At 41.3% G+C, this 16229-nt stretch overlaps 1 protein-coding gene and 1 pseudogene across 1 annotated transcript in view; one reads left to right on the forward strand and one right to left on the reverse strand.

Moving 5' to 3' along the window:
- Positions 1-6327: 6327 nt before the first annotated feature.
- Positions 6328-6899, forward strand: LOC141129618 (large ribosomal subunit protein eL15-like; annotated as a pseudogene).
- A 601-nt stretch (positions 6900-7500) lies between these two features.
- Positions 7501-16229, reverse strand: part of LOC141126431 (vomeronasal type-2 receptor 26-like) — a 79563-nt gene continuing 70834 nt past the window's right edge. Inside the window, exon 3 of the mRNA XM_073612373.1 lies at positions 7501-8390. Within this exon, the coding sequence (XP_073468474.1) occupies positions 7501-8390 (890 nt within the window). The remainder of the gene's footprint in view (positions 8391-16229) is intronic.

Consider the following 16229-nt stretch of genomic DNA (forward strand, 5'->3'; position numbering starts at 1 on the left):
CGTTTGTGCTGTTTTGTGCCGTAAAAATTTACATTTGTGCTGCTTATATTTTTAAGATATTAGCAATTGTTTTTTCCAGACCATGACATCACCTAGCCCCCCTACAACGTCCAAATGACACAAAACTGGTCTCGTTGGTTAGTGCTACATTTGTGCTGTTTTGTGCTGCTAAAAATTCAGTTCTATCTTTTATCGTTTTTGCGTTATTAATGATTTATTAAAGGTCACCAAAGGTCAGTCAGCCCCCCTACAACGCCCAAATGACACAAAACTGGTCTCGTTGGTTAGTGCTACGTTTGTTATGTGCTGCTACCATTTCCGTTCTATCTGTTATCGTTTTTGCGTTATTAATAATTTATTAAAGGTCACCAAAGGTCAGTCAGCCCCCCTACAACGCCAAAATGACACGAAACTGGTCTCGTTGTTTAGTGCTACGTTTGTGCTGGTTTGTGCTGCTAAAATTTTTATTTGTGCTGTTATGGTTTTTAAGTTATAACAGTTTATTTTTTCTTCAAACCCCACTCACTTTGCCCACCCTACAATTAGCACAAATAAAAACTCAAGTGTGTTTCTTTAGTGCTACATTTGTGCTGTTTTGTGCTGCTAAGATTTCCGTTCTACCTTTTATCATTTTTGCGTTATTAATGATTTATTAAAGGTCACCAAAAGTCAGTCAGCCCCCCCCTACAACACCCAAATGACACGAAACTGGTCTCGTTGGTTAGTGCTACGTTTGTGCTGGTTTGTGCTGCTAAAATTTTTATTTGTGCTGTTATGGTTTTTAAGTTATAACAGTTTTTTTTTTTTCAAACCCCACTCACTTTGCCCACCCTACAATCAGCACAAATAAAAACTCAAGTGTGTTTCTTTAGTGCTACATTTGTGCTGTTTTGTGCTGCTAAAATTTGCGTTCTACCTTTTATCGTTTTTGCGTTATTAATGATTTATTAAAGGTCACCGAAGGTCACTTAGCCCCCCTACAACACCCAAATGACACGAAACTGGTCTCATTGGTGAGTGCTACGTTTGTGCTGTTTGTGCTGTTTTGTGCTGCTAACATTTCCGTTCTATCTTTTATCGGTTTTGCGTTATTAATGATTTATTAAAGGTCACCAAAAGTCAGTCAGCCCCCCTACAACACCCAAATGACACAAAACTGGTCTCGTTGGTTAGTGCTACATTTGTGCTGGTTTGTGCTGCTAAAATTTTTATTTGTGCTGTTATGGTTTTTAAGTTATAACAGATTTTTTTTTCAAACCCCACTCACTTTACCCCCCCTACAATCAGCACAAATAAGAACTCAAGTGTGTTTCTTTAGTGCTACATTTGTACTGTTTTGTGCTGTTTAAACTTATGTTCTATCTATTATCGTTTTTGCGTTATTAATGATTTTTTTAAAGGTCACCAAAGGTCACTTAGCCCCCCTACTACACCCAAATGACACAAAACTGGTCTCGTTGGTTAGTGCCTCATTTGTGCTGGTTTGTGCTGCTAAAATTTGTATTTGTGCTGTTATGGTTTTTTAGTTATAACAGCTTGGTTTTATATTTGTGCTTTTTTGTGTCATAATAATAAAAATGTGTGCTGCTTTTATTTTTAAGATAATAGCAATTTGTTTTTTCCAGATGATGACATCACCCCGCTCTCCTGTCACGTACCTGGTTAGTGAGATCCTGGTTAGAAAGCAGCCATGGGAGCACAGTGAGGTATGAGTGCCTGTGATCAGTCCAGTAGACTGCATGGTGGCAGTAGTCAGCAGGTGGATGTGGCAGCAGAACCAGCTGGTGGCAGATGAGCTGGCACTGAGCTTGGCTGGTGGCAGACTGTGGGTAAGCAGCTGGAAGCAGGAGACAGATGAGACCTTGCTGGGCTGAAGAGCTGTAGCAGGCTGGATGAGCAGGATGCAGGGTCAGATGAGCCGGGTCCATAATGGTCAGGCAGATCAGGCATAGACAGCACACAACAGGATAGTCGGGTCACAAGCCAAGTCAGCAACAGGAGGTAGATCAGGCAAGAAGAGAAGGCAGAAGCAAAATCCAGAGACAAGCCAAGGTCAGGGCAGGTAGCAGTCAAACGTAGGTCAGGAGCAAGCTGGGTTAGGATCAGAGGCCAAACACAGGAATCAGGAATGAACACACAGAAGCAGCACACCAAATTGCAGCCTGTTTAAATAGTCTGTCTGGTACCAGAATTGGTGACAGGCTCACGCTCATCTGCCCAGCCAGTTGCCAGTCTGCGCATGCGCATATGTATGTACAGGGAGACATCATTTGTGCTGTGCAAAAGCCTTCCCTGACACCCCCTACAACAGCCAAACAAAATGAAAACGGGCTGATTGGTTAGTGCCACGTTTGTGTTGGCAAGTAAAACAAATAATAAAAAAAAAAAGTGCCCTGTCCCGACAAGCTTGCACGCAAAAGTGAACGCATACGTGAGTAGCGCCCGCATATGAAAACAGTGGTCAAACCACACATGTGAGGTCGCCATTACCGGTAGAGTGAGAGCAATAATTCTAGCCCTAGACCTCCTCTGTAACGCAAAACATGCAACCTGTAGAATTTTTTAAACGTTGCCTATGGAGATTTTTAAGGGTAAAAGTTGACGCCATTCCATGAGCGGGTGCAATTTTGAAGCGTGACATGTTGGGTATCAATTTACTTGGCGTAACATTATATTTCACAATATAAAAAAATTGGGCTAACTTTACTGTTGTCTTATTTTTTTATTCAAAAAAGTGAATTTTTTCCAAAAAAAAGTGCGCTTATAAGACCGCTGCGCAAATACGGTGCAAAAAAAAGTATTGCAATGACCGCCATTTTATTCTCTAGGGTGTTAGAAAAAAAACAATATATAATGTTTGGGGGTTCTAAGTAATTTTCTAGCAAAAAAAGCAGTTTTAAACATGTAAACACCTAAAATCCAAAACGAGGCTGGTCTTTAAGTGGTTAACAACAAAAACAAGGTGTGTGTGTAGCAGACCCACAACATAATAGTTCACTGAAGAATAGATTGTCACCTCATGTATCAAATAAATTACATTTGCACTATTGAAGAAAATAGCCAAAAAGAAAATCCCATTGGAGAACCTAGGAGACAGCTAAAAACACAAGCAGTAAATCAAAGGAATTATTACTTCAGTTTATCCAAAAAAACTCTACTCTAGATACTTTTGGCAACCTTTGCAGGCGCTTTGGGGGGGGGCAAGCCAGGACGGCCAGCTTCAAGAGCCGTCAGGGTTGTTGTATCCGGTAGTAAGCCGGCCTCAGTCCCAACTGAGGCCACATAGTTTGCTGCATTTTTGCGCATAAAGTTATGTAAAATGCAGCATGCCAGAATTGTGTGATTGATTTTATTTTCTGCCATATTAATAGCTGTGAGAAATAGGCAGAACCGGCTGGCCATTATTCCAAAGGCATTTTCTACCACTCTTCTGGCTTTCGCCAGCTGGTAATTAAAAACCCTCTGGTCCAGGGTGAGGGTCCTCATAGGGAATGGCCGCATAAGATGGTCCCCCAGTGCAAATGCTTCATCCACAATGAAGATGAATGGAAGTCCTTCCACACTTACTTCCAGAGGTGGCAAGTCCAAGCTGCCATTTTGGATCCGGCTGTAGAACTCCGTGTGGGCGATGACTCCACCATCTGACCATTTTTCCCCACATCCATATACAGGAACTCATAAGTCACAGACACCACCGCCAACAACACTATACTATTAAACCCCTTGTAATTATAATAGTATGACCCCGAGTTGGGGGGTGGGATGATGTAGACGTGTTTCCCATCTATTGCTCCTCTGCAGTTGGGAATGTCCCACTGCTGGGCAAAGTGGGAAGCCACAGTCTGCCATTCCTGTGGCGTTGAAGAAAACTGGAGTCAAACAAGAATAAAAAAATTAGTACTTTTGCACATAACATTGCAAGCAGATTAGACACAAACTTTCTTGGCCAACATTAGTATAACATTTGTTTTAAGGAGTATTTAAAGACAAAAATATAAGGTCCACTTATCAGATTCCTCACCCCCTCTGATATCCCATTGTAAAAATTTTAGGGGAGATGTTTTGGACAGGTAACCCTCTCCACTTCATTGAGAGCTGAATGCATACATAATGTGTGTTACTTAGGCCAGCCCCTCCTTTCTTACACTATTGGCAGCCCACTGGGCAGGTAAGAAGTATCATAATACAAAAATATAAATAGACACTGTACAAATTGAAGCACTTTTTTACATTCTGCAATTACCTATCAAGATAATAGGAGAACAAAACTTTAAACAGTAACATTTGAAAGTATTCAGGCCGGTCCTTTCACTACATGCTTTGGTGAATTCATCCATAAATATGACCACAAAATAGGTAGGTATAGTGTGTATGGGTTTGGCAAAATCAGCAGATAGAGGATTGGTATCGGTTGACTTAGCGGTTGGGGGGAGGGGGGTTCAAAATGATTTTAGGACCCCAAAAAAAAGCCTCTGGCACTCTGCCTGAATTTAAGGACAGAAATAATATTTGTACATATTTTAGGGGGTGTTTAGGGTAAAGCACTACTATGGAGCTGACAAAATACATTGTTAAGTGACTAAGCTAGGTGTGTACAGGCCCAGGATAGCATGCTGGGGAGGTTAGTGAAGGCAAACATGCATGAAGGACAAAAAGGAAGTTTAAAAGCTTACAGCATGCATGAGGACAAAGAGGACATTCACAACATATTACAATCTTGGTAATTAGGGAATGATGAAATAAATACAATACATTAGCAAACATTAAATACATAGAATGTGATGTTAAAGGAGAAAAATTACCCTAATATAGTCCTTCTGCAGGACCTGAATCATGGCAGAACAGGTTTCTGGAATAATGATTCCCAGAGCCTGAGGGGAGATGCCTGTAGAGAACTTGATGTCCTGCAGACTTCTCCCCATCGCAAGTACCGCAAGGTGGCGACTAGCCTCTGTTCAGGAGTGATGGCTTACCATATGCAGGTGTCCTGCTTGCTAATATAAGGGGACAGCAAAGCCAACAAATGCTGAAAAACGGGGTCCGTCATCCGGAGATAATTCCTGAAATCATCAGGATTATTCTCACGGATTTCCCGCAACAAAGGCATATGAGAGAATTGGTCAAGCTGGAGCAACAAATTCTTGGTCCATGAACTCCTCCCCACCCTGTTCATGGACTGGGCTTGGGTCAAAGCAAGAACCCCAACACCAAGCCCCCGCACAGCACGAACTCTATGACAAGTACATAACCGCGATATGGCTTCAAAGGGTCAGCTGGTCAGAACGAACTAACAGAACGCACTGAAAAACAGAAAAGCCTGAGAAGAGCGAGCTGAAAATTAGAAACAAACGGACAAGAATGCACTGACAATCAAAATACGTACTATAATAATAATACGCACTAACAAACAAATGCAAACTGACAACACGCACTGAAAACCAGATACGAAGCCACAAGCACAAACTGAAGAGCAGTAACGATCTGAAAAGCACGAGGCTGAAAAGCGCGAATCGTCTCTCACCAAACTTCTACTAACACGACATAAACACAAGATTAGCAGAAGGAGCCCAAAGGGTGGCGCACTTGGTGTTGAACTTCCCTTTTCTAGTGCCATCGTACATGTCATACGTCACCACGTTCTTGACATTCGCAATTTCCGACCAACTTTGTGTGACCGTGTGTATCAAGACAAGTTTCAGCCAACATCTGTCGGAAAAAATCCATGGATTTTGTTGTCAGAATGTGCGATCATGTGTACGCGGCATAAGAGTGATTATATTTATTTGAGGACTATTGATTTTTGGGTTTATATAGATATATATTTTAAGCAGTGTTGTTCTTAATGTATATAATTAGAATATTTATAGGAAGGGATTAGGGGGATTGTTACTTCTTTATCTTTTCAGCTTTTTCTTTGACACGTCTCACTAGAAGATCTCAGAGATGACAGAAATACCCTATTATGTGGCCCTTATGAGTAAGAACATTAATTTCAAAACATATTAAGCTAACATAAGTCTAGTGTTTAATGTCTTCTTCAAAATAAAACCTACAACTGATCAATGATCACATGGAAGTTTTCATATCAGGATCTGGCAAGGTGTGGGGTCGGAGTGTTGTCTCTGCAGCATTGTATGGGGAAGTGGAATACTCCCTTGTGGTAGCAGTTTACAAAGAAATTTATACAAGCAGAAAGATTTTTTTTTATTAGGTCCTATGAAGAAAATATGCTTTAAAATGAAGTCAACTAATCACCTAAAATTTGAACTTGGAAGTGCCCTGGGGGCCCTGCTCATCATAAGACATTCTGGGTGATGTGTTCCTTCCTTTCCAGCTGACGAGCTATCAGCATAAGCCAGCATGGGTGCCTACAAGTACATGCAAGTGCTATGGAGAAAGAAGCAGTCAGCTGTGATGCGATTTCTCCTGCGTATCCGCTGCTGCAGTATCGCCAACTGTCTTCTCTCCATCGTGCACCACGTCCTACTCTCCCAGACAAAGCTCGCAGACTAGGCTATAAGGCCAAGCAAGGGTATGTCATCTACCATGTCAGAGTTTGCTGTGGTGGATGTAAGAACACCGTGCCCAAGGGTGCAACCTATGGTAAACCTGTGCACCATGGTGTTAACCAGATCAAGTTTTCTCGCAGCCTGTAGTCTGTTGCTGAGGAGCGTGCTGGCCATCACTGTGAAGGACTGAGAATCCTTAACTCCTACTGAGTTGGTGAAGACTCAACTTATAAGTTCTTTGAGATCATCTTCATTGACACTTTCCACAAGGCCAACAGACGCAATCCAGGCACTCTTGGCAAAGGTCACAAGTTCCATCTCATCATTGGTGGCTCTCGTTGTGCTGCCTGTAGAAGACGCAACACTCTTCAGCTCCGCCGTTACCGCTAACTGGGATCAAAGTTGTATATTTGACATCAAAATAAAGTTGTTTTTGGACAAAAAAAAAGTGAACTTACTGAGTACATTTTTTCATCAACTTTAATAATAAAAATTATTTTTGAAGGCACCAACAAAATTTATTTATTAATATAGCCGGACACATCAACATACAATATAATTAAAGTGACCCCAACACTAAAATAATGATATTACAATCAGCCTATTAAACAACATGTTTAATATTTATCTTCTGGGAATGTGGTGAGTGAAATCTGTGATGGGTGATGGGCGTCTCGGGTATCTGACACTTTAGGATGTTTTGGATACTTTGTCCCCCTCTGTTCACTGTGGTTTCTCCTCACTAAGTGACTACATTGTTCTGTAGTGATGGAATGGCTGCACCCAGCAGCGAACAAGGTTTCCAACAAACCCAAAGTGTCTGATACCAGCAGTGTCCAGAGCAAAAATTAAACTCACTATCCTCCGGAGAGGTAAGTATTAAATGTTTATATATAACAGTGTTCATTCTCAATACACTAGCAAATACTAAGATTAAAAAAAATAGAAATAATTCTCTAACCACTTGTAACCCAGTCTTGTTCCATACATATTAGTGGATAAATGTTTTTGTATTCAGGTCAGGTCTGAATAGAATTATGTAACATTTTGGGAAAAATATACAGCCAAGAAGTCCAGAACTTGAGGCTATTAGAGCAAAAACCTCCACAGCCACCATGTATTTCCCTCTGGTGCTCAGATAGGCCGGGATCATGGCAATCCAGACACTGCAGAACACCAGCATGCTGAAGGTGATGTACTTGGCCTCATTAAAACTGTCCGGTAATGTCCTGGCTAAAAAAGCGACAATGAAACTCACAGCTGCCAGAAGACCCATATATCCCAGGACAGAGTAGAAGCTGATAACTGAACCCTCATTACACTGAATGATAATCTTCCCCTGATAAGAGTGAGTGTCCCGATCCTGGAAGGGGGGAGAAGTAGACAACCAAATGACACAGATTATGACTTGCACCAGTGAAAAGACACAAATGATAAAATTGGGCAGCTTGGCTCCCATCCATTTCCTCCAGGGGCTCCCAGGTTTGGTGGCTTTAAAAGCAATACACACCATGATACTTTTGGCAAGAAGAGAAGAGACGGCAACTGAGAAGATTACACCAAAAGAGGTGACACGGAGCATGCAGGTCACATCTCCTGGATGGCCGAGGAACAAGAAGACACAGAGGAAGCTCAGCATGATGGAGACCAGGAGAAGATAGCTCAGGTTCCGGTTATTAGCTTTAACAATGGGGGAGTCCTGGTAATGTATAAATATCCCCAATATTAAACCAGTCAGAAGATAACAGAATATGGAGACACCTGAAAATACTGCAACAATGGTATCAGTGTAGGAGAGGAAATCCACCAATTTTGGAACACACCGATCCTTCTTCTCATTTGGCCATTCTTCATCAGGACATTTCATGCAGTTTTCACTGTCTGCAGGAAGAACAATATAAACACAATGAGCACAAATAGCAATGCGATTTGCATCAGAGCATTGCGGGAGAGATAAACAAAATTAAACTATCTATCTATCTATCTATCTATCTATCTATCTATCTATCTATCTATCTATCTATCTATCTATCTATCTATCTATCTAACAACTGAATTCCTATAGGTAGAGACTGCCTATTGGCAGGTGGAAGAAAAGTTGTCGTTGCCATAAGGACATGGTAAAGATTATAAAAAGGAATGCTTGCAATGGGGTGTATTTACTAAAACTGGTGCACTCAGAATCTGGTACAGCTGTACATGGTAGCCAATCAGCTTCTAACTTCAGCTTTGACAATAAAACCTGGAAGCTGACTAGTTTCTATGTAGAGCTGCACCAGATTTTGCACTTTCTAGCTTTAGTAAATAAACCCCAATGTGTTAAGGACAGAAAAATGATGATAATGGGGAGTTTCAATTCCAATTGTCTGAAAACCCTGAAAATTAACTTCTCTTATTTGCATCCACAGAGTGATTAGCCATTAGGATAGGAGGATGAATCAATAAAAAATGGAGTTGTGACCTGTCCACACCAAAAAATGCACTGACATGTCTCCATCCCAGTTGTTTGAAACAAAAAGAAAGGGGGATAGTGGCGGGACTTTGCGTGAGACATGTCAATGAATACATAAATTAATTGGTCAGAGTCAAATTAAGTGACCTGACACCAGTGCTATGTCTATACGCCGAGATGTAATGTAATGTCCATAATATATTGTATATATATATTGACTCTCATATGAGTAGATGTCTGAAACTTTTTGTTTGCTATAATTCATTGTATGCATGCAGGGAGATACTCCTATGCTGGAAGTCCTCTCAGCCTCCAACGGCCACTTCCTGGTGCTCTACTGTGAATCAGTGTAAGCTTACCTACCTTAACCGGAAGTGCCCTAGGAAATTTGATCAAGCAGGCTCTAGCCTGTTCAAGCTGCTAATGTTAAACATTTATTCCCTAAGTTGTTTTTTTTTTGATAATTGCTGTGTTGGTTCCCCTCTTTGGTTCCCTCCTCTTACCTCCCCCCCCTCTGTTCCTTCCTTACTACCTCCACCTTTCCTAAACTCTTCCTCTCTTTTCTCCCATCCTTACCCCTTTTCCTTACTCTCCCCTTCTTCTACCCTTCCTCCCCCCTTTTTCCTCATAGATGTCACTCAATTTTAGCAACTATGTTTGGCATTTTCATCCCTATATCAGTATACAACTTATGTCTGTTGCCTTGAACGTTTGTACTACGTACCTATGGTTTTCTCTTTTCTGTTGATTCTGTTGGTAAAAATAATTTTTGTTTAAAAAAAATGACTCAAACCATCCTCCTATCCTGAAACAAAAAGAGAGGGGGATAGTGGCGGGACTTTGCGTGAGACATGTCAATGAATACATAAGTTAATTGGTCATAGTCAAATTAATTGACCTGACACCAGTGCTATGTCTATACTCCTTGATGTAATGTAATGTCCATAATATATTGTTAACACCTGAAATATCATAATCCCAAAGGATTTACGAGATGTTGATGCTACAAAATAGTTTATTAAAATTCATGGTAGGACATAGATATAAAATACAAAATACATTGTTGGACACGGCTAGGCATATACAGGCAATCAGATAATAAACATTATTCGTATAATAGATACAGTTTCGGAAAATAATTGTTTTATGATGAAACGCATATTGATTAAATTCAGTGCAACGTTTTTGTAATCCCTATCCCTCTTTCCCATTGATATACATGGTTTCCTATATATTTTTTTGCATCTCTATTACTTTTCAGATGGGAGGTGGTGCTGGTGTTCTTCTGGTCTCATTTCTGGGGTTGCGATGCGCCCAGTTTGCGACCCGGAACCTATCCTATGATGGGGGCAGGCCGCGACCTCGGCGCATCAGCGTCATGTCACCACGTCCCACATGCGGCGCCTTCTCATTGACGCCGCATTGTGGGAGTCAGTAGGGCCTTTATTCAATCTGGGGCATTGGCAGTGAGGGAGCGTGAGGCTACCGTGATTGGTTGGATCATGGATGGTGCCTTCCCTCCCCTTCCATATGCCGCCATCACGCCCCTACATGATGCTGGCGTGAACATGTCCCCAGCCTGCGATATATAGCAGCGGCCTTTGACCGACTCACTCCACGCATTGCCGCGTTGGGGGAGCGAGCAGCCTGTTTTGCACTCACATCACGCAGGTAACTACTTTTTTTCTCCTTACACTTTCATTCAGGTCAATTTCAGTTTCAGCTTGTCCCCATCACACACACACATTCCTATACCTTGACACCCACCATCCTTTTCCATCACCATTTAGTATGCATTTATTCTTTCACCGGTTCCCAGTACTCCATACATGCACTTTTATTTATCCCTAGACGGGCAGCCTATGGCTTAAACACCCATTCCTACACACATGAACACACTGATTGCCATCCTTCCCCACTTTCACTCTGTCAATTTTTCTCTTTTCATACAGTTTTTCCCGTGCATTGCGGCCTGTTTGCCTGCTCCCTCCTGGTGATGATTTGTGGGGTGTTCCGATCTTTTGGCGGCTGTGACCCCCGGGTTTGGGGGAATGCTCTCTGCCTCAACCCCGGGTGAGACTTTGTTGACCCAGACCACTGACAAATCCCAGGACATTGGTTGTTACTGACCAATGTAATGATTGTGAGTATCACTGAAACCTACGTTTCCTATATACTTACTTTCTACCCATTCTTAAAGTGTTTATATACTAATAGATGTTTTATTGCTCCAATTTCTAGTTTATTTGCATCTGACTCCTGATGATTGGTTTAAAGCCAAGAAACGCGTTGAGTTACCAACTTATGGATGCACACATTATTTCATCATAAAACAATTCTTTTCCGAAACTGTATTTATTATACGAATAATGTTTATTATCTGATTGCCTGTATATGCCTAGTCGTGTCCAACAATGTATTTTGTATTTTAGATCTATGTCCTACCATGAATTTTAATAAACTATTTTGTATCATCAACATCTTGCAAATCCTTTGGGATTATGATATTTCAGGTGTTAACAATATATTATGGACATTACATTACATCACAGAGTATAGACATAGCACTGGTGTCGGGTCAATTAATTTGACTCTGACCAATTAATTTATGTATTCATTGACATGTCTCACGCAAAGTCCCGCCACTATCCCCCTCTCTTTTTGTTTCAAATAACTGGGATGGAGACATGTCAGTGCATTTTTTGGTGTGGACAGGTCACAACTCCATTTTTTATTGATTTATCCAATACTTGGGTGGAAGACACCCATTTTCGTGACCTGATAAACCCACCCTCATAATTCACATCAATAATTTTATTCTTTTGTTTTTTCCTTTCCTCCTTGAGAGTAACTAGGTATTTATTAACCCTTCTATGCATATTGATTTCATTCAGTGCAAGAATTGTTTAATTTAACCTATTTTTCCTTTTTTTCGCATATTAATTAAATTCAGTGCAACATTTTTGTAATCCCTATCCCTCTTTCCCATTGATATACATGGTTTCCTATATATTTTTTTGCATCTCCATTACTTTTCAGATGGGAGGTGGTGCTGGTGTTCTTCTGGTCTCATTTCCGGGGTTACGATGCACCCAGTTTGCGACCCAGAACCCATCCTATGATGGGGGCGGGCCGCAACCTCGGCGCATCAGCTTCATGTCACCACGCCCCACATGCGGTGCCTTCTCATTGATGCCGCATTGCGGGAGTCAGTAGGGCCTTTTTTCAATCTGGGGCATTGGCGGTGAGGGAGCGTGAGGCTACCGTGATTGGTTGGATCGCGGATGGTGCCTTCCCTCCCCTTCCATATGCCATCATCACGCCCCTACATGACGCTGGCGTGAACATGTCCCCGGCCCGCGATATATAGCGGCGGCCTTTGACCAACTTACTCCACGCATTGCCGCATTGGGGGAGCGAGCAGCCTGTTTTGCACTCACATCACGCAGGTAACTACTTTTTTTCTCCTTACACTTTCATTTAGGTCAATTGCAGTTTCAGCTTGTCCCCATCACACACACACATTCCTATACCTTGACACCCACCATCCTTTTCCATCACCATTTAGTATGCATTTATTCTTTCACCGGTTCCCAGTACTCCATACATGCACTCTTATTTATCCCTAGACAGGCAGCCTATGGCTTAAACACCCATTCCTACACACATGAACACACTGATTGCCATCCTTCCCCACTTTCACTCTGTCAATTTTTCTCTTTTCATACAGTTTTTCCTGTGGCCTGTTTGCCTGCTCCCTCCTGGTGATGATTTGTGGGGTGTTCCGATCTTTTGGCGGCTGTGACCCCCGGGTTTGGGGGAATGCTCTCTGCCTCAACCCCGGGTGAGACTTTGTTGACCCAGACCACTGACAAATCCCAGGACATTGGTTGTTACTGACCAATGTAATGATTGTGAGTATCAATGAAACCTACGTTTCCTATATACTTAATTTCTACCCATTTTTAAAGTGTTTATATACTAATAGATGTTTTATTGCTCCAATTTCTAGTTTATTTGCATCTGACTCCTGATGATTGGTTGAAAGCCAAGAAACGCGTTGAGGTACACACAGATGCACACATTTTTTCATCATCAAACAATTCTTTTCCGAAACTGTATCTATTATACGAATAATGTTTATTTTCGGATTGCCTGTATATGCCTAGTCGTGTCCAACAATGTATTTTGTATTTTAGATCTATGTCCTACCATGAATTTTTATAAACTATTTTGTATAATCAACATCTTGTAAATCCTTTGGGATTATGATATTTCAGGTGTTAACAATATATTATGGACATTACATTACATCAAGGAGTATAGACATAGCACTGGTGTCAGGTCAATTAATTTGACTATGACCAATTAACTTATATATTCATTGACATGTCTCACGTAAAGTCCCGCCACTATCCCCCTCTCTTTTTGTTTCAGGATAGGAGGATGGTTTGAGTCATTTTTTTTAAACAAAAATTATTTTTACCAACAGAATCAACAGAAAAGAGAAAACCATAGGTACGTAGTACAAACGTTCAAGGCAACAGACATAAGTTGTATACTGACATAGGGATGAAAATGCCAAACATAGTTGCTAGAATTGAGTGACATCTATGAGGAAAAAGGGGGGAGGAAGGGTAGAAGAAGGGGAGAGTAAGGAAAAGGGGTAAGGATGGGAGAAAGGAGAGGAAGAGTTTAGGAAAGGTGGAGGTAGTAAGGAAGGAACAGAGGGGGGGGAGGTAAGAGGAGGGAACCAAAGAGGGGAACCAACACAGCAATTATCAAAAAAAACAACTTAGGGAATAAATGTTTAACATTAGCAGCTTGAACAGGCTAGAGCCTGCTTGATCAAATTTCCTAGGGCACTTCCGGTTAAGGTAGGTAAGGTTATACTGATTCACAGTAGAGCACCAGGAAGTGGCCGTGGGAGGCTGAGAGGACTTCCAGCATAGGAGTATCTCCCTGCATGCATACAATGAATTATAGCAAACAAAAAGTTTCAGACATCTACTCATATGAGAGTCATCAAAAACATTTAACAAGAAATTTTTGGGGACCAATCCGAGAGTCAAACCACACACCGAGTTAACATCAGACACCACCTGTGTCCAGAACAATTGTTATGCCCCATACATACGATAGGATTTTCCGATGGAAAATGTTTGAAGGGAGCTTGTTGTCGGAAATTCCGACCGTGTGTAGGCTCCATCGGACATTTTCCATCGGAATTTCCGTCACACAAAATTTGAGATATGGATCTCAAATTCTCAGTCAACAAAATCTGTTGTCGTAAATTCCGATAATGTGTACACAATTCCGACGCACAAAGTTCCATGCATGCTCTGAATCAAGCAGAAGAGCCGCACTGGCTATTGAACTTTTCTCGGCTTGTCATATGTGTTGTACATCACCGCGTTCTTGATGTTCGGAATTTTCGACAAGATTTGTGTGACCATGTGTATGCAAGACAAATTTGAGCCAACATCTGTCGGAAAAAAAACATGGATTTTGTTGTCGGAAAATCCTATTGTGTATGCAGGGCATAAGGTTGCACGAGACCATACCATAGGAAGAAACGAGGCCCTGAGGCCTGAAACTGTGGACAAGTCAAAGAAATAGATGAATAATTGGTTGCTAGGTGCTGGGGGCTATAATAAACCCTATGCAGGAACTTGAGTTGGATAAATCTATCCCTGGCTAAGAACATAGTGGTGATATACTGTAAGATTCCAAGCAATCCTCCGATTCATCCTCCTCCAAAGTAGGGATATCAGCGTGCCATCTGAAATATAATTGACTCTCTTTGGCTGCATAAGCCATAGACAAGCATAGTTAGAGAGCAGAAAGAGATTTATCCATCACACTGGAGGTCAACATACTCCCTATAGGTTAGACTCTAGAGTCATGCATAAGCTGCCGGTACCTAAAAAACATCCAGTTAGGTAAGTAGTAAACTGCCCTAAGTTCAGGGAATGTCCTCAGATGACCCTACTATACTAGACCCACTACACCCCTAGAGGCCTATACACTAGACATGTGCATTCGTTTTCGTCCGAATGCATTTTCGTCCGAATTTCAGGTATTTTCGTTATCATTTTAACAAACGATAACGAAAGTGCAGGATCCGAAAAACGAAAGATCCGACATAAACAAATGCTTTATTTTTGTTTTTGTTGCTACAACAGTTCAATATAGATAGGAGATTCGACATGATGATGACAATAATCTGTGTCCATCAAACCTGTGGTCGAATGTGCCTAACCTTAACTCTATTAGTCCAAGATTATTCTACATAGAGAGAAAAGATTCGACATAGAGAGAAAAGATTCGACGTAGGGAGAAAAGATTCGACGTAGGGGAGAAAAGATTCGACGTAGGGGAGAAAAGATAAAAAAAATAATAATGATGATGAATGTTATTGGCTGATTGTAACCAAAGAGGAGGAGCAGTAAAATAGCTAGAACTAAGTACACACGTACTTTGGCTTATGGTGTCTGTTGAAAGTTCTAAGAAGATTCGACGGAGTAGGTAAACTATACGGCGTCGTACAGTTTAGCTGCTCCATCAAATCTTCTTTGAACATTCGACAGACACCATAAGCCTTCAATGACAGATTCAACCTTAATTTGGAATTTCGGACGAATGCAATTTTTAACAAAAAACGAAATAAATAAAAACGAATTTCGGGAGTAACTAAATAAATTTATTTTTTGGACGAAAACGAAATTCCAAAACGAAATATTTCAGTGTGCACATGTCAACTATAAACTAGGATCTGGAATTTTGCCCGTGTGCGGGAGGGATGGGTTACCCCACAGAGGGACATGAGGGGAGAAGGACTCCGGGCTATGATATATGGCCCATGCTCTATGCCAGACCATCACAGTGGTGCACATTAAGCATTAAAGTCGTAATCTCAGGATAGGCCTTAGGACCCCTAAAGACCACATTACTAAGTGTTCCATACAATCTCCAAAGTCACAGCAGGGTTGTCCTTAGGTTGGGAGAACCAACATCTAACAGTGCCTAGCACTGCCGCCCAATAATATAGTTGGAAGTTAGGAAGTGATAGACCTCCCATGCTAAAGGGCAACTGTAAAAGAGGTAAGGCCAATCTCAGGATTCCTCACACCCAAATAAAACTAGTGAGTATGGCATTCACCTTAGTAAAAAAAGAATTTAGCAAAAGGTAGTTACAAAAAAAATATAGAAATTTCGGCAAGTACAGCATGTGTGACTAAGTTGACTCTACCTACTGGCATGAGCGG

The sequence above is a fragment of the Aquarana catesbeiana genome, linkage group LG02 (assembly GCF_042186555.1).
Source record: "Aquarana catesbeiana isolate 2022-GZ linkage group LG02, ASM4218655v1, whole genome shotgun sequence".
Classification (NCBI taxonomy): domain Eukaryota; kingdom Metazoa; phylum Chordata; class Amphibia; order Anura; family Ranidae; genus Aquarana; species Aquarana catesbeiana.